We start from the raw sequence: 18,656 nt of genomic DNA on the forward strand, positions 1-18,656 counted from the left end.
TCTCTGCATCCATTTTCGAAATAGCACCCCTGACGAAAAAAATGGGACAGGTTGCCAGACCTGCTTAATCGCAGGTTTTGTCCTTGAGCCTCTGGGTTTTCATGCTCTTCTCCGGGAAGAGTATAAAACCTTTGGGAATTTTAGGGCTACAAAAAAATGCAGCAGCTGTCTTCCCCCAACAGGGATAAACTGGTGCCTTTAAAAGAGACACAGTGCATTTCACTCAGGAAGCAAAGGCCCAATGGCACACTCCCCAACCCCCCGGTCTTAATGGTCAATGATAAGAACTGAGGGTGTCATTAGACATTTTTGATCAAAAGACCAAATCAAGCTCCTGTGAAATAGCCAATGCTGTGCCTTATTTAAAGACAACAGCATTTAAAGTGTCTCATGTGTTAATTTTGTGTTTTTAATTGACACAAAGAATGAGGTGTTTACATGTATACAGAAAGTAACATTGCCTTCACCCTGGCTATAAATAAGCCGGGTTCCTATAAGCAGGCGATTTATCACAGTATCTTTGGCTGTAAGACTTGAAAGAACTTTTGCAAAACCTAAAAGTACTTTTTTTTAGACTTGCATTTCTATGATTTCTGGAACTTGTATTCCTGCATTAATGGGGACCTCGGACGGGGGAGCTCCAATTATACTGTTTTTGCTTGACATATTTCTTTGAGGATTTGTATATTTGTCAGGCTATTTTATTATTCTGTGCTGTTCAAGGTTAGGCAAACATTAACATGTACCCCTAACAACTAGACCTGAGAATATATGAGACCAAGCGCTTAAGCTGTAGACCCGTTTCAAATCACAGCGAAACCACATACTACAGCGTGTGATCCTGGGCAAGTAATTGTATCTCCTTGTGCCTGATCTAAGGAGTTTTAATGAAAAATGTGTACGCTCTGCTTTTGTGCTGATAAGACGAAGGTGTGTGCAGTGTTTTAAAGGGACTGGAATATTTATACTGACCCAGGCAGAAATCCATCAGAGATGCTGAGAGTAAATTACGATTGCTGCCTTCTTTTTTTTTCAGATGTGTACCTAGTAAATGTTGTTGCGGCGTGAGTGTGTGTGGAGGGCTTTGATGGTGTGCCCCTGGCATCACGTGTGGAGGAATCAGTTCTGCGTCACCTGGTATTATATATGCGCGCTCTCCAGGCCATTGCGCAGGGGACTCCCCTCTACTGCATGCCACGGTGCGCTATGGAGGGCGAAGTGGCTGCGGGGTGGACTACCCCGTATACCACCTTCAGGGGCCCTCAGGAGTGCGTCCCTCGCACATCGCCTCCCCACAGGCACAGCGCTCCCCTCCCCTCCAGCAGGTTGAACTCTAGTAGGGCCCCCGCTGCTACGTGAGCCCACTGCGCATCCTTAGAACACGGTATCGCGCTAAACCCGCTACTGGGCGTGCGCAACAGCGCAACCAGGATGCGCACAGAGGTAACACGGGCGCTCGGCCGAGCTGCCACCTGGAGCACCCGCTACTGGGCATGCGCAACAGCGCAACCAGGATGCGCGCAGAGATAACACGGGCGCTCGGCCGAGCTGCCACCTGGAGCACCCGCTACTGGGCATGCGCAACCAGGATGCGCGCAGAGATAACACGGGCGCTCGGCCGAGCTGCCACCTGGAGCACCCGCTACTGGGCATGCGCAACAGCGCAACCAGGATGCGCGCAGAGATAACACGGGCGCTCGGTCGAGCTGGCACCTGGAACACCCGCTACTGGGCATGCGCAACAGCGCAACCAGGATGCGCGCAGAGATAACACGGGCGCTCGGCCGAGCTGGCACCTGGAACACCCGCTACTGGGCATGCGCAACAGCGCAACCAGGATGCGCGCAGAGATAACACGGGCGCTCGGCCGAGCTGCCACCTGGAGCACCCGCTACTGGGCATGCGCAACAGCGCAACCAGGATGCGCGCAGAGATAACACGGGCGCTCGGCCGAGCTGCCACCTGGAGCACCCGCTACTGGGCATGCGCAACAGCGCAACCAGGATGCGCGCAGAGATAACACGGGCGCTCGGCCGAGCTGGCACCTGGAACACCCGCTACTGGGCATGCGCAACAGCGCAACCAGGATGCGCGCAGAGATAACACGGGCGCTCGGCCGAGCTGGCACCTGGAACACCCGCTACTGGGCATGCGCAACAGCGCAACCGCCATTATGCGTATGGTAATAACACGGGCGCTCGGCCGAGCTGGCTCCTGGGAGGACCCGCTACTGGGCATGCGCACAAGCGCAATCATGATGCGCACAGTGATAACACGGGCGCTCGGCCGAGCTGGCTCCTGGGAGCACTGGGCATGCGCACAAGCGCAATCAGGATGCGCACAGTGATAACATGATCGCTCTCCCGAGCTGGCACTCGGGCACCCGCTACTGGGCATGCGCACAAGCGCAACCGCCATTATGCGTATGGTAATAACACGGGCGCTCGGCCGAGCTGGCTCCTGGGAGGATCCGCAACTGAGCATGCGCACAAGCGCAACCGCCATTATGCGTATGGTAATAACACGGGCGCTCGGCCGAGCTGGCTCCTGGGAGGATCCGCAACTGAGCATGCGCACAAGCGCAACCGCCATTATGCGTATGGTAATAACACGGGCGGTCGGCTGAGCTGGCACATGAGGGGGAGAACACAAGGCGGGCGACGTCCTAGTTCCTTATTGAACAGGGTTTTGTGCTCTGGAGGGACTGCTATTCTGTCATCAATAGTGCTTCTTTAAATTCTCAAATAACCTTAAGTTATTTGAGCATCTCCTGGCGACTAGGGCCGCATCATGTGATTAGTGCACCATGCCCTTGTGATTAGTGTCTCGCATTCTGCGCAGCCGCAGTGCGGGGCTGGGCGCTCATTGCTCTCACAAGCTCTGGGGTTCCTCATCTCCTTCTTGTTCCATCTCTCGGAAAACTGCAAGAGATCTTTGAAGGAAAACCAGCAAGAATCACTAAGGTGAAATCCATCCAAGATCACAAGAGTGAAATCCACCCAAGATCACTCAAGTGAAATCCATCCAAGATCACAAGAGGGAAAATCACTGAGGTCAAATCCATCCAAGATCACAAGAGTGAAATCCACCCAAGATCACTCAGGTGAAATCCATCCAAGATCACAAGAGTGAAATCCACCCAAGAATCACTAAGGTGAAATCCATCCAAGATCACAAGAGTGAAATCCACCCAAGATCACTCAGGTCAAATCCATCCAAGACCACAAGAGGGAAAATCACTGAGGTCAAATCCATCCAAGATCACAAGAGTGAAATCCACCCTAGATCACAAGAGTGAAATCCACCCAAGATCACTGAGGTGAAATCCATCCAAGATCACAAGAGGGAAAATCACTGAGGTCAAATCCATCCAAGATCACAAGAGTGAAATCCACCCAAGATCACTCAGGTGAAATCCATCCAAGATCACAAGAGTGAAATCCACCCAAGATCACTCAGGTGAAATCCATCCAAGATCACAAGAGTTAAATCCACCCAAGATCACTCAGGTGAAATCCATCCAAGATCACAAGAGTGAAATCCACCCAAGATCTCTCAAGTGAAATCCATCCAAGATCACAAGAGGGAAAATCACTGAGGTCAAATCCATCCAAGATCACAAGAGTGAAATCCACCCTAGATCACAAGAGTGAAATCCACCCAAGATCACTGAGGTGAAATCTATCCAAGATCACAAGAGGGAAAATCACTGAGGTCAAATCCATCCAAGATCACAAGAGTGAAATCCACCCAAGATCACTCAGGTGAAATCCATCCAAGATCACAAGAGTGAAATCCACCCAAGATCACTCAGGTCAAATCCATCCAAGACCACAAGAGTGAAATCCACGTAGGACTACCGGGGAGAAATGCCTAGACACGGCTCAGATGAGGTGAGTTGTCTTCACTGTTGTTTAATTGTGGATAAATGTCTTTGCTGCCAACTGGACTCCTGTCACAAGAATCCCTTTCAGCCATTGCCACTGCCCTTCAGAAGTTATGGATAAGAGAGATGAGGGAGCCAGTGACTTCACAGGTAGAACTGAACCAGAGAATATGATATGGTATTTATAGTGCGCCTATCCACAAGTGTTTCAAGGCGTGGCGAGGCAAGGGAGGGGAAACACAGGGAAGACAGAGACAGCAATCCTGTTAGACCAAGTGACATAGAGATCGCGCAAGTGCGCGGGAACGGGAAAAGTGCAGGGGGAAAGGGGGGAGTGCAGTGCAGTACATAGGACAACAGTAAAATAAATGGAGACAATAAAAACAAATAAATAATAAATAAAAGTGCGGCCAGCTGGTGGCAGGTGCACAGGTAAGTGCAGACATCAGGTGTCAAGTGCTAGTAGGGGCTGTAGGGATACAGAAACAGTCCCCAAGTGCAAGGGTTGCCAGGGGGGCAGTGCACACGTGCAACTGGCGGGGACGGGACCTGGGCCCGAGATTAAAGGGTAGCCAGGTAACCAGTTTCAGATTCAACTGGGAGATCAGCAGGGGAGAGGAGGAGAGAAAGCAGAAGCAAAGAGGAAGTTCTTAAGATGCTTCCGGAACCAGAGATGGTTCTCCTCAAGTTCCAAAGAGGCAAGGAGGCTGTTCCAGAGGGAGGCCTCAGCAGAAGAAAGAGATCTACCACCAACTCGCTGTTTAGAGAAGCAACTAACTCTGAGGGAGTTGGAAGCAGATGAGCGAAGAGCTTGAGTAGGAAGATATTTAGGAAGAGAGAGTTGAAGGTATTGAGGCCCCAGAAGGCCTTGTGGACAATGCAAAGGTGTTTGAACTTAATCCTGGCCGCCACTGGGAGCCAGTGCAGAGATTTCAGTCCTGGTGAGATACGATCCCTGGGCTGGAGGCCAAGGACAAGTCTTGCAGTCCTGTTTTGGATGAGTTGCAGAGGGCAGAGGGTAGAGGCAGGCAGATTAAGAAAGAGGCTGTTGCAGTAGTCCAGCCTAGAGAGAACCAGAGCTCTGGAGACAGTGAGCTTCTGGGGAAAGGAGAGGAAAGGAAGAATACCTCTGAGGAGTTGCAGTGGTAGTGTGACTTCTTAGAGACGTCATAGATGTGAGGAGAGAAGGAAAGTGTGGAGTTGAAGATGACCCGGAGGTTTATAGCCTCACAGGTGGGAGCAGGAAGAGGGCCAAGAGAGGCCGGCCAGAGAGTTATAGGAAAGGAGGGAGCAGGAGTGCCGATGAGGAGAATCTCAGTCTTACTGGCATTAAGTCGGAGATCATTGGCGGCACACCACTCCTGGATGGCAGACAGACAATCCGAGATGAGAGAGGGAGAAGAGGTGGCAGAAGGGAGCCTGAAAATTAGTTGAGTGTCATCCGCATAGCACTGAAAGTTGGGACAGAGAGTGGCAATGCAGTGGGCAAGAAGTGCCAGGTATTGGTTGAACAGCCAGGAAGAGAGGTTAGACCCCTGGGGAACACAGCAGGTAGAGATAGAAGAGAGGAAGGACCCAAGTTGGACCTGGGAGGGTCGATCGGAGAGAAAGGAGGTTAGCCAATCCAGGGCCTGATCGGTGATACCAAGGTTATCACAGAGACGGTTGAGCAGGATGGCATGGATGACCGTGTCAAAGGCAGAAGAGAGATCAAGTAAGATGAGGACACATGGGGTGTTGCAATTAAGGTTGGAGAGCAGGTCTTCACGGATGTTCAGGAGAGCAGTTTCCGTGCTTCTGGCAGCTCTGAAGCCAGACCGATGGTCATGGAGACAACTAACAGTTTCAGAGTGAAGATTAAGCTGGGAGATGGCCAGCTGTTCCAGGAGTTTGCCTAAGAAAGGAGTGATGGAGATTGGACGATAGTTAGCAGGGCAGCAAGGGTCGGCATCAAGTTTCTTAAGAAGAGGGTGCACAAGGGAGTGCTTCAGGGGGGAGGGGAAGACTCCAGTGGCGAAGGAGTGGGTGCAGAAGTCAGCCAGCGCAAGAGCCATGGTGTCAATGTGGTCCTTGATGGTTTTGGAGGAACAGGGGTGAACCTGTTTTGACAAGACTTTCAAAGATCAGACTTGTCTAGAAACCTCGTCTGAGGAAAACAGGGGAAAAGCAGAGAAGAAGGGGGGAGAGGTGGCCGAAGAAGGGCCAGAGGAAGAGCATGGAGTAGTGGCAGTAGGGGGAGAGGAAGAGCATGGAGTAGTGGCAGTAGGGGGAGAGGAAGAGAAAGAGTACAGAATGTCCTGAGTTGGATTGAGTTGAATGAGAAGCCAGGGCCATGCAGAAGGCCTGGGAGGGGACAGGAGAGGTAGCGACTGCAGCAGGATTGGCCAGCTCCTTGCAGATTTTAAAGATCAGCCGAGTTGTTAGATGCCGCAGAGACGTGGGCTTGGATGTGGGCTCTCTCCTTGGTGCGGACGGAGAGCCGGTGTTGCCTTTCGAGCAGGCGACAGGCCAGTTTGTCAGAGGATGTCCCGAAAGCATGCCATTTCCTCTCAGCCACCCTGCACTTGCGTTTAAGGGTGACGAGGTTTGAGTCGTACCAAGAGTTGCACTTGGCTTTGGGCTTCAAGTGGATCCTCATGATGGGCAAGAACATTGAGAGTATCAGATATAGCAGACTGGAGCATGGAAAGGGCTGTGTCAGGGTGTGAGTCAGCCAAGGGGGGAAGCAAAGGGTGAGAAAGTGGCAGCGAAAGCCTCAACTGACACACGCTTCATGGGACGGATAACCGAGAAGGTAGGTGGCAGTGCTGGAGTTGGCTTGGCCTGAGGGATAGAGCGGGTGAGATGGGAGGAAAGGAGAAAGTGATCACTCCAGGAGAGAGGAGTGGTGAGAGGGATCGAAAGGGGAAGGTCTGGAGAGATCAGAGCATCCAAAGTGTACCCTGCAGAGTGAGTTGGGCCAGAGGGGAGACTTGAGAGTGAGAGGGAGTCGCAGAGGTCAGGAAAGAGTCGAGTGGGAGGACAGGAAGCATCTAGGTGGATGTTGAAGTCTCCAAGAAAGAGGAGTTGAGTGCTTGAGACCAGGAGGGAAGAGGAGATGTCCGCTCACTCAGAGAGGAAGGTGGAGGTCTGACCACGTGGCCGATAGATGGTAGCCACAGTAAGGAAATGGCCAGGAGAGAGAGAGAGCCTGCAGACGAGGCATTCGAAAGAGGAGTAGGAAGAGTAGGATTCATGGAAGATCAGGGCTACACCCCCCCCCGAAACTGTTGGATCTGGGCGCGGAGAGGATCTTGTAGCCATCAGGGAGGAGAGTGTCAAAGCTGGTGACAGAGCTGGCTGTGAACTGTGAGACCGAGGACATCGAGGTCAAGTTCCTCCAGGAAGCGGCAGACGTCAGAGGAGTGTTTGACAGCTGAGCAAGAATTTAGAGTGGCAATATGAAGAAGGTTGCCATCCTTGAAAGACTTCCGGGGAGGGGTGCAAATCAGAGGTAAGCCCTGCAGAGGTGTAGAAGCAGCCCGATGGGGGCAGCAGAGGAAGGAGGAGAGGGCCAGGTAGCCAAGGGGGAGACAGCAGGGGTAGGCGAGGAAGACATGGAGGGAGAGAGGGGACAGCAGGAGAAGAAAGGAAATTGATGAGGCACGGGAAGCGTCTATCAAAGAGGAGAAGGTTGGCTTGAGGGCCTTCGACCAAGACGATACCATTCCAGTAAACATTAATGATGACCTTCGAGGAGTGGAAGTAGGCCAAGAGGGCCTCCCACTGGGTGCCACCTGTAATGGGAGAGGAAGAGAAGGGAGAGAGCACAGAGACCAAATGTAGAGTTCATAGGTCTGGCGAGGGAACGACAAAGAGGATGTCGGTGAAAGTTTGCCTGGAGGAGGCACTAGTATAGGTGTCAGCGATAGGGAGGCCTGGGTTGGAGACCAGGATGTCCTTTTTAAACTTCTTCCTACCAGATTTAGTGAGGAGAGCAGGGTAGTCAATAGAGAAGCAGTTAGAAAAGATAAAAGAGACAGAGAGCACCATAGAGTAGATAGGGAGTGGGAAAGGCGAGAACACTAGGGAAGGACACAGGGCAGTGAGCAAGCAGATGAGAAAGAGGGAGATGAGACAAGCTGACAATTGGACAATGCGATTTTTTTTAAATACTTTCAAATGCAATTTTAAAAACAGGAGAAAAAACACATCTAAGTTTGAAAGTCTGCTATAAGGACAGGTTTGCAAGGTAGAGGGAGGTTCTATACCTAACCCGGACCACTCCTGCCTTACTTAGTAGCTGCCGGCTGATGTCTGGCGTCCCCTGCTGACACCTGCAGACACTAGCAGGAGCTGTCTCTGTAGGAGCCGCCCTTAGCTAGAGGGGCTGCCGAGCAGAGGGCTGCCCTGTGAAGGTCAGTTAAGACCAACTATAGGACCAATCAGGACACAGGGGAGGGATTGGAGGAGGATGGAGGGAGGCAGTGGGAGCGGGGAAGGGGAACAGGAGCAACGGGGTGGAAACAAGGGCCTAGGGCTCAACCAGGAGCACTGAAAATGCTCACAAATCAGTCCCAAGTGGGTCAACAATGCACAATGCTCACCTGCAATGCCGCGTGGTATGGCTTGGCTTTAATAACCAAACACGAGCAGAAGACCCATGATGTCCTTCCTGCCTGTCTCTCGCAACACAAAACCCATACCTGGCATCCTGGCTTCCCACCCAACAACACCATATCTCGGAGCTCTTTTTACCTCAACTATTGTGAGACGGCACTAGAGTCCTTTTTTCCCTTGAATTCTGGGGCTTGAAGTTTTGTCTTGCCCCTTTTCAAATGTAGTGCTGAAAGTCCCAGAATCCAAAGAAGGACTGGGTGAGTTGCGTAAGCAAATTGCAATGGTACACTTGAAGGCCCTGTAACCCATAACTGGTGTCCTGACTCTAAATCCCTGCAACACAAAACAGTTACCTGCTATCCTGCCCCATTCCGCAACACAATACCTGCACCTGGTTTCCTGCCTTCCACAACACCAATATCTATAGCCTACCTTCCCACCCCCTGTTACGCAAAAACAATACCTGGCATCCTGCCTCACTGTCCCACAGAACCACCAACCAGTACCTGTCATCCCCTCTTTGCCAAACTCTTTACCCTCTCCCCTCTTGCTTGCAGGCCTCTCTCAGCCCCCTCCTCACCTTCCTCCTTTTCTCTCCCCTTCTAACCCATAACACCTGATGAGGTCACCAAGACAGTCTGCTCTATGAAAGTCAACTCCAAACAGGTGCTTCCCTGCTCCTCTAGAACTATCAATGACAACATTGCCTCTCTCGCTCCTTCCTTTGCTGAGTTCTGTAACTACTGTTTCACCACTGGTTCCTTCCCCTCACACTTCAAGCACTCTCTTGTGCATCCCCTCCTTAAAAAAAGCCGCCTGTGGACCCTTCCTGCCTGCCCAACTACCGTCCTGTCTCCACTACCTTCTTCTTGGGTAAACTTCTGGAGAAGTTGGATATCTCCCAACTAATCCATCACACTGATTCTGTTGGCTGCCTCCATGACCACCAGTCTGGCTTCAGAGCAGCCAGAGGCCCAGAAACAGCTCTCCTGAACACCTGTAATGACCTGCTCTCAAACCTTCACTCCCACTCTCCTTCTGCCCTTATTCCCCTCGATCTGTCCTCTGCCTTTGACACAGTCAATAATTCCATCCTCATAAACCGGCTCTGCGATACCCTGAGTATCACCGACAGGGAACTGCATCGGTTGACGTCTTTCCTCTTGAATCGGCACTCCCAAGTGCAAATGGCCCTTTTTCTCTCCTCTACCTCACTCTCGGCCTGCGATGTCCCTCAGGGCTCTATCCACTCGCTGTGGCTTTTCAACATTTGCCTGATGTTTGCAGTGTGGATGGGCATCCATTGTTACTCCCTTGGACCGTCATATTCTTTCTCACTCATTTACAGATCAAACGCTACATTTGTAAATAGAAAACAGAGCACAAGCTAAAAAGGAACCATTGCGACATAATTGGCTGGAGTTACCCTTGGAGTCCCGAGGAGAGTCCAGTCTTCTCCAGTCTCCATTGGTTTTTTTCCTTTTGAGGAGCTGCAGGGTCGTTGTGCTTCACTTTGACACCCCTAGGAGTGATTTTGCTGGAAAACACTACTGGAGTGCTGTACCTTTAACAAACAGCCCCTCCTATATAATCTGACTCTGGGCATGGAGCCCCGAGGAGAGTCCAGTCTTCTCCAGTCCGCTCCATGGATGCGAGCGGTGAGGTGAGACACTTGTGGGCTGATTCGACTCGAATATCGAGTCCTGTCTGTACTGTATTGTTTACACGAGACCCAATCAATCTATCATGCAGAATATTGTGCAAATTGTGGCTGCTGAATTTGGGTCTTACGTTGTGGCTCTTGAGTGCGGTAGTAAAGGTGCGCGAGGCAACGCCATTCTTGACTCCTCTGCACGTTTACCTAATTCCGGGTAACTATCAATGACAATATTGCCTCTCTCGCTCCCTCCTTTGCTGAGTTCTGTAACCACTGTTTCACCATACAGTGAAACATACTTATTCTGTGAGACATTACAACTTCATCGTGAACGATGGTAAACACTATAATGCCATTCACAAATGGCCCACTCACGCGACAAAGACTCAAAACGCTTTCAGTCACTGATGTCTCACTATCCCTTGCTGACAACCCGGATATTGACGTAGAACTGAATGCTGTTGTAACCGGCACCCGAGAGACATCCCAGAAACATGCAACACCGGAACTGAACAATGTAGAGTATTTAACCGAGGGGGACGAAGCAGTACTAGCTGTATTGATGGACCTGGCGATGGAAGGAAATATGTTTGAGTGCCCCTCCCCTAAGGGAATGGCTAATGCAGAAATGCGAAATACGTCAGTTCCTTTTGAAACCAACGTCGATTTGCATCTTTTGAATGTCTCGATTACAAATAAGGCTGACTCAAAAACAACGGAAGGCAATGCTTCTTTTTATTTTTTATTTTTATTTATTGTTGTTTTGATCATTAAAACCTGACCTTTCAACATATCATTACAAATTTTAAAAAAGAAAAAAGAAAAATATATAAAGATAAAAATATATTACATTCAATTTTACAATATTTCATAATAAACAACTGTCGAATCTTTATGCAGTTATTACATACATCACTTTTCGAAATTATAACATAAAATTAAAAGATTTATCACATCGCTCTTTCTTTAACATCGTTAATCTCTGATAATTTAAATTTCACTAATTTTTAAATAATTCACCTTCAGATTTTGCACATGATTTGGACCTGATTCACTCTCAGAGTTAAATAACATGAGATACATATAGTTGTTACATCTCTTCTTCTTGAACAGCATTAATCTCTGGTAACCTAATTTTCAATGAATTTAGATAATTCACAAGCGCATACCTTAATTGTTTTGAATGTCCTCTAAATAATATTAACCATAATTCATCATGCATAACCACCGTCTTGTTGATCAAGTGCTTAAAATAATTTATTCTTGATGATAAAAGACTAACACATTCTACCACTAAGTGTTTCATCGTTTCTATCTGTTTATGACAGAATCGACAAGTTTGAGCAGATGTCTTCTCCCATCTAAACAGAATCTCTCTTGTAGGCCAAATGTTCAATCTAAAGCGCATGAAATATGCACGATGTCTCGGATTTGGAGATTGTCTTAAATAAGTTTCTATATGGCCTTGTGCTTTTAAGGCAAAAGGATTCGACCCGAATTTAATTATTTTCATGCATGCATCACGGGTTTTGATCCAGTCGGATTCCCACAACTTAGTTTTGGCTTTATTGGGATTTTCGATAAGCAAGATTTCAGAGACATCAGCTCCTTTCAAGAATTTTCTAGCAGAAGTACGCCATTTCATTGGAAAGATTTAATCTGATAACAATAAGTAGCTAGATATGATGTCAAGTAGCCCATTAGTACTATCTTTCATGATACATTTTCGATATAATAAACAAACCTTCCATTTATACACAGTGTAAAGGGATATAAGCCCCAGTTCGTATCTAATGATAGAAATAGATTCAGAATTTGGAAGCATGAGCGATCTTTTCCGAAACTTGCTTTCATATTTAACCCAATATGTGTATGTTTGGCATATCTCGGCTTCAGAACCATACAAAATGGTAGTCACATATTTTTGCTTGTAAAATATAACCATAGGGTCAATAGAAAATTTGCAATATTTTGCCCGGATTATTCGTAGTTGAGATAGTGCACTCGAATGTTTTAGTTTTAGGCGATGTTCCTGCATTTTATCGGACAATTTGCTAGCCACACAGACCCCCAAATAGATGTATGATCTTACAAGCAGCAAATCAGTGCCTTGAAGCTGCCAACGACATGTTTTCTGACCTCTATTAACTCCAAATTGCATTACTTGAGTTTTTTTAGTATTAATGCTAATACTATTACGTTTAGCATATATATCTAATGCATTTAGCAGATTACATAAGCCAATGGGCGTTTTGGACAGTAACACCATGTCATCGGCGTTCAAGAGCCACTTAATTGCTACACCTTGTAATTTCGGAGGATCAACAATCAGCCCCTCAATACTAGTGCCAAAATCCAAAAGAAAGTAATTAAACAAGGCGGACGCTAACAAGCATCCTTGTTTCAGACCCCGAGTGGTCTGTATGGGTTCGGACAAGAGGCCCTCGTTGTTCAGGCGAATAGAGATTGAGGTGTTTGAATGTAATTGAATTATCCATTTTAGGATATGCCAGGGGCACTTTAAATCCATCAATTTTTTAAATAACAATTCCCTTGGGACCAAATCAAAAGCTGCCCTAAAATCAACAAAAGCCATATAAATTGGCTGGTTGCGTTGGTTGTTCAGGTGAATAATAGCCTTTAAAGTGATCAAATTGATGGCAGTGCCTAACCCTGGAACAAACCCAGTTTGAAAAGGATCTCTGTAATTGAGTTGATTTAACCAATGGTTAAACTCACCTAGGATCAAGCGGGCAAACATTTTTCCCGGACAGTCAAGCAAAGCAATGGGTCTATATGATGCTGGATTTGTCCTGTCTCCTTTCTTGAATATGGGGAGAATAATTGATGTTTTCCAATTCGCGGGCACTAAACCTGTTAACATAATGTGTTGAAACATATCAAATAGAATGTCTGACCACAAATGTTTATTTTGATTATCATGGCATTATGTAGCCCATCTGGTCCGGCAGCTCTGGATACACTCAATTTAGACATAAAAAACAGTATATCCTCGCGGCCAACATTAACAGTATGATTAGCTGTAATGTTATCCCAGGTTATGTCAAGATCTAGGAAAGGCGAGGTGTATATATTGCCATAGAAATCATTCCAAGATTCTTGGGGGATGGAATTCACCTGTAATGAATGTTGGTTTTTAACCGTGGTGTTATTTAACAGAGCCCATATTCCTGCCGATGATTTGAGGATGATTTGTTTCAACATCGCCTCCCCATCGAGTTGGTATTGGGAGGCACGGCGATGTCTAAGCCAATTTTTATACTCCTTTTGTAATCGTTTGGTCTGATCTTGTTTAGAGCCCGGGACAAGAGTGTACCCATTTGATAGCCTCCTAACAAGCCTTCTCAATTCACTCTTCCTATATTTTACTTCTAAATCGAAGGCATGACGATGAACCTGGGTGGAGCCTTTAGGACACGCCCTCTGTATTGAAAAGCGCTGTATGGCATGTACATAACAACCACTAAGACATTCATTATTACCAGTATACTGTTCCCACAAGGTATCTCTGAGCTGACATAATTTTCTGTGAGTCCATTTTAATCGATTACCAGCATTATTAATGTATAGATTAGTCACATTCATATTCTGAGGGAGTTTCTTCGTTTCAGCCCAATCATATTTTAGATGTAGTAAACTATGATCACTCAGAATAGTTGGTTTAATGGATAACATAGTTATATTATTCAAAAAAAGAGTATTAACAAAGATGTAATCCAACGTTACATGGTTTTTAACATTATGCCATGTAGGTTTAGGAGGTACATCCCCAGGTATAGATCCATTAACCATTACAAAATTGCAATCAGCCATTAGAGTTAACCAGCGACGTTCATCAGACATGGGACTCGAGAGATTAGGAGCTAAGAGGTGAAGATTCAGATCCCCCATTATAAACGTGTTGGTAATGGTAACATCTAATAATAATTGATCAAGGATCATGATCAAAGTTTCAAAGAAAACCTTCGAGGATATATGTTTTTTCCCCCAATAGATGTTTATCATGGCATAAAAGCTTTCTCCAACATGAAGCTTTACATACTGAAAGCAGGGTGACGGTGATCTGTGCCAAATAATTTCAATGTTCTTATTCTTTCGGAAGGCCATGAGAAGCCCGGCCATAGGTCGTCCCTTCACCGGCTCTATGGCTGGTACAAAGATATTATATTGATCCCATGTTGGTGTATCGCGAAGCCATGTCTCCTGAAACACTAGTATATCAAACTGGAAGAGGTTGTTGTTTCCATTATTAATAAAGTGTCTATGACCTCTAGTGTTCCAAGAGAGTAGACTAACAGATTCCATCTTCTGGGATGGTTACGATCTCAAATTGTCACTGTCACGGGTCCATAGATTATGTGCAGCTGCTGCCTCCGAACTTATGGAGGCTATGTTGTCACCATACATTCGACTTTTAGGATGTTGATTATTGGATTGTTTCAGATCATCATGGAGCACATCTTGTGATAGTAGAAAGCCCAAATTATAAAAGGCAGTCCGAGCCAGCCAGAGCGTGTTTAAAACCACTCTTGATTGTACATATAAACGTGCTTCTGTTAGATCTTGGTCACTAGTAAATTCAACCAAGCTAATATCAGCTGATGTTAAATCTTCGAGAGCAGCGATATCAGCACAGATATTCAAAAAGCTGGCTCGATTAAGGTAATAAGTGGGGAATGGGTGACCACAACATTTTATAAGAAGGCGATGGTGATTTTTAAATTGCGATTTACCAGCAAGTCTAGATGACCCTGGGATATGCTCACTCTGTTTGCTCATAGGTAGCATGATAGAAGATGATGAACCCCTGATTCACACATCCACAGTGTCCTGTGCTGTTATTTTTTGAAGTTTCTGAGGTCCATGTAACAAGGGTTCAGTTCTGGGTATTGCCCTTTGATAATCCTGGGCAGTTAGATCAATTTTACCCAGTGAGCCCTGGTTAACTGACCTACAGTTTGTGTAAATGCTTCATTTTCTCTAGTATATCTTGCGAAAGAAGCTTGTATCTCCTCACGCAAATCTTGTAGTATCCCATCAGCACAAAGCGCTTGCATTTTATCATCTTGCAGGTGGGTAATATTCGTTTGTTTAATCTTATTCTCATTAGTTGGCGCAATGTAACGCTGTACAAGAGCTTCATTGACTTTAATCTGTTTGTCAAAAGAGGCTCGTAGTTCAGCTCGTAAATCGTGTAAGATGTCATCAGTAGTACTTGAAGCATTTTCAAAAACAGCAGAGGATTGAACTCGATCAGCACATAAGCTCTTAGCCAATGTCCTTTCTTCAACAGATGGTGGTTGAGGACCCCTACAATTGCAGACTGGGATATAGTTGCCCCATTTTGAGTCTGAATGCTCTGATCTAATGGATTTAGAGATAATGTTGTTACACTATCAAGCAAATCATCAAGTGGTTGATATTCTAAAGCATCTTGTGTAGTCTGATTTTCAATGTCTATGCTCAATTTTTGTTTTTTCCTGACTGATGTCACAAGTCTAACAGCTTTCTTTACTTTTAATTTAGAACTTGTATTGACAAATGGTAGACACATTTTTGGTTCAAGTAGAGTTTGACCTAAGATGGACACAGGAAGAGCTTTCAAGGTACTGAATATTGGAGCAAATGATACACCTTGTACTTTTGGGATTATCCCGATCGGCATAAGAGGTGCTGACTGGATAGAAACTTGTGGAATTGGAGGCAAAATACTCTGTTCTTTTGTCATTACCTCAGAAGGATTGATAGGCACTAAATGAGCTCCAGCATCAAGGGTGATACTTGAGACTGACTTTATATTTGGTATTGAATTTGACGGCAAGCCTACCATCACATCTGGTGCATCACTTGTATTTGTTTGCATAGATTGATTTGTCATCTTGAGTATAGTAGAGCGAGATGTCAGAATGCGTGCCTTCTGTTCTTTTTTAAGAAGCATGTGTAACACATGTAGTTCGCTATTCTGGCAACGCATCTTTTCATCTAATGATTCGTAAAGCTTAGCCAAAGACAATAGGGCGGTATTCATGGCACTCAACGTGTTGTTTAAAGCTGGTGCTTCAGGAAAAGAGAACCTATTTTCTTTAAATGGCATCTGACTATCACGAATAAAATAAGGATGACTAGTATCAGGTTCTATGAACCTGGTACGTCTAGGTGTTGGGGCCACAAAAGATGTATTTGAGATTGATGATGGAGATTTGTCGAATAAGACCGGAGATTTGTATAAATCAGGATTCTCAGTCTCAACTGGTGGGGTGGTATTTAGCTTTTGAGCATGATCTATACACTCACTTGTATGGATGTGTGAGTGATCAGCCAATTGGATCAGATCACCCGTGTTTGAGCAAATATACATTATGTCAGGTGTTGCGGATTCATGAGGACTGGATGCTAAGATAGATGCTAATGTATCATCTCCAGATTCACCAACCGCTGTCAATTTAGCATATTTAGTTCGTAGTAACTGCTGAGCTTCAACAGAGCATAAAGGTACAGGGGGGGTGCATACGGTTTAGCCGCTACAGTAGTAACTGCTTGTGATGTGCATGTTTCGCCTGATGTATAGGCTAATTGAGGCATCCGCTACTTCTGTTCTCGCTTGTTGAAGTTGAACACTAGTAATACATGTTTTTGAGGCAATCACATCCATCTCCAAGTTGGTACTTAAGGGCACTGAATTTATTACAGACTCTTTAGAGACAGGAATTATGGGCGGCGAGGCTCTGCACAGAACTGTAGTGTTAGGACAGACCAAGTGCTGAATAATGGCCGTCTCAAACACATTAGGGCAAATCACCTGATTGGCCATAGCTAGCTCTGGCGCCGAGGAAACAGTTATTGACAACAGAGTTTTTTCCATTTGTAAGGTCATTGCTGAAGTTTTTTCTGATCCTACAACATCTGTGATGCAATAGGAACGAATATCCACATTAAGAGAAGTCGCTCGTTTCCTCTCTTTATTTTCTTTAATTCTTTTAGTGATCAAGGTCTTTTTAGGTAAAGGTGGCACTAGGTTATACGTATTAGCTACAGACTCAGGCATTCCCGCTTTTAGCGAGTTGATTTGACGTGACATAAAGAAAGATTGTATAATTCTTCAAATAAGAACACAGGTATATTATAAAGTAAAACCTAATAGGATCAGTCCTTCAAAAGCAGGAAAGCGTGTCCAGCAATGTGTTTGTCCGACAAGAATCCTCTGGCAACCCGGCGAGACACAGCGAGACAGGAAAGCACTTAGCAATTCACTTGTGCAATTCGCAAAAGGATTTTAACTTTCTCTTTTCGTAGTTTGCCACAAGAATCCCAACACAGTTAAATAAGATTGATACACAAAACCACTTAAAAAAATAAAGACAACTTTAACTAATAAATTAATTAATAATTAAAAAAAAAAAAGCAAGAGCCACGACCCAATCAGTAGATAGTTTCACAGGTGGAAGTCAGGCAGCTTCCCGTGCCGCGGGAAAAAAGTCTGCTCGGCGAAGACTCAGCTGTTCTACAAAGGCGGCAGAGTTCAAGAGTTCAAAACACAATCCTTAATGCAGGAGCATTCAGTCCCAGCAAACAGTACTTTCTTGTGCTTTATGTTATTCCCGGATAGCCACAAGTTGCCCAGGGGAAGCAATCCGGCCAGACAGCCAGGCAACAAAGCAGCAAACCGCCAAACAGTGAAAAGAAAATTTTAAAAAAAATTCACTTGCCCTTCTCACACTCGAGCTTTCCTTTTATAATGTAAGTTCTGGCACGCACGCCAAAGCCGCCAAACAGCTACAGATTCGCACAGCCCTTCTGCCACAGGGCTTTCGCCGCAAGGGTGCACCAGGTGTCCTAATGAGCTCAGCTGCTACACACGTGACATGCGAGTCACTGGAAGAAAAAAAAAAAAGAAAAAGTTTGTGTGCTTTTTAAAAGTAAAGGCGTCCTTTTCACCTTTCACTTTTTCTGAAGTTCTGAAGTTCCTGCCGGCTGCAGGGTGGAGCAAAGGAGACTGCTTCTTGCTGCCCACTTACTCTCCGTTCGCTCGCCAAACAATCCAATAAGTGAAGCACAGTAGAATGAATAAATAGGTCACACTGCCGCCACAGCTAAACAGATTCGCACAGCCCTTCTGCCACAGGGCAATGCTTCACAGCAGGATGAGAAATCGGAAATGGAAACAAACACAGTGGCAAACCCATGAGGGTGTCACCCCTTAAAAGAAGAAGATGCAGATACCAAGAGAACAAATGAAATACCAATTGAAAAGGGAATGAATAATTTCAAGCTCGAGCTATTCCCTCCCGCCAGTCAAATGGGAAATGTCCCAAAAAAAGAAAGCTATGCTGGCAAAACAACGATGGCACAGGAAGCATGATCAAAGAATAAAATGCAATGATGCAAGGCTCTCTGCTTTTCACACACCAAGCGCGCGTGCAGCTCGACTTTGACTCGACATAACGGAAATCGAGTTACTTATGTCGAATCACGAAAAGAGAAAAGATGTCTTTT

The 18,656-nt window shown here is 46.0% G+C and overlaps 1 protein-coding gene across 2 annotated transcripts in view; it reads left to right on the forward strand.

Annotated features, from left to right (window-relative positions):
• Nucleotides 1-2,375: 2,375 nt before the first annotated feature.
• The window catches only part of LOC138489479 (zinc finger protein 154-like), a 518,474-nt gene continuing 502,193 nt past the window's right edge, over nt 2,376-18,656 (forward strand). Inside the window, exons 1-2 of one of the 2 annotated variants that reach the window (XM_069617215.1) lie at nt 2,379-3,204; nt 3,360-3,893. In XM_069617215.1, coding sequence (XP_069473316.1) covers nt 3,870-3,893 — 24 coding nt within the window. In that variant the 5' untranslated portion in view covers nt 2,379-3,204; nt 3,360-3,869. Of the gene's footprint in view, nt 3,894-18,656 lie in introns of both variants that reach the window. The other variant, XM_069617216.1, reaches the window with a different exon arrangement.

Source organism: Ambystoma mexicanum, chromosome 9, assembly GCF_040938575.1.
Source record: "Ambystoma mexicanum isolate Mex_15411 chromosome 9, UKY_AmexF1_1, whole genome shotgun sequence".
NCBI classification, from domain to species: domain Eukaryota; kingdom Metazoa; phylum Chordata; class Amphibia; order Caudata; family Ambystomatidae; genus Ambystoma; species Ambystoma mexicanum.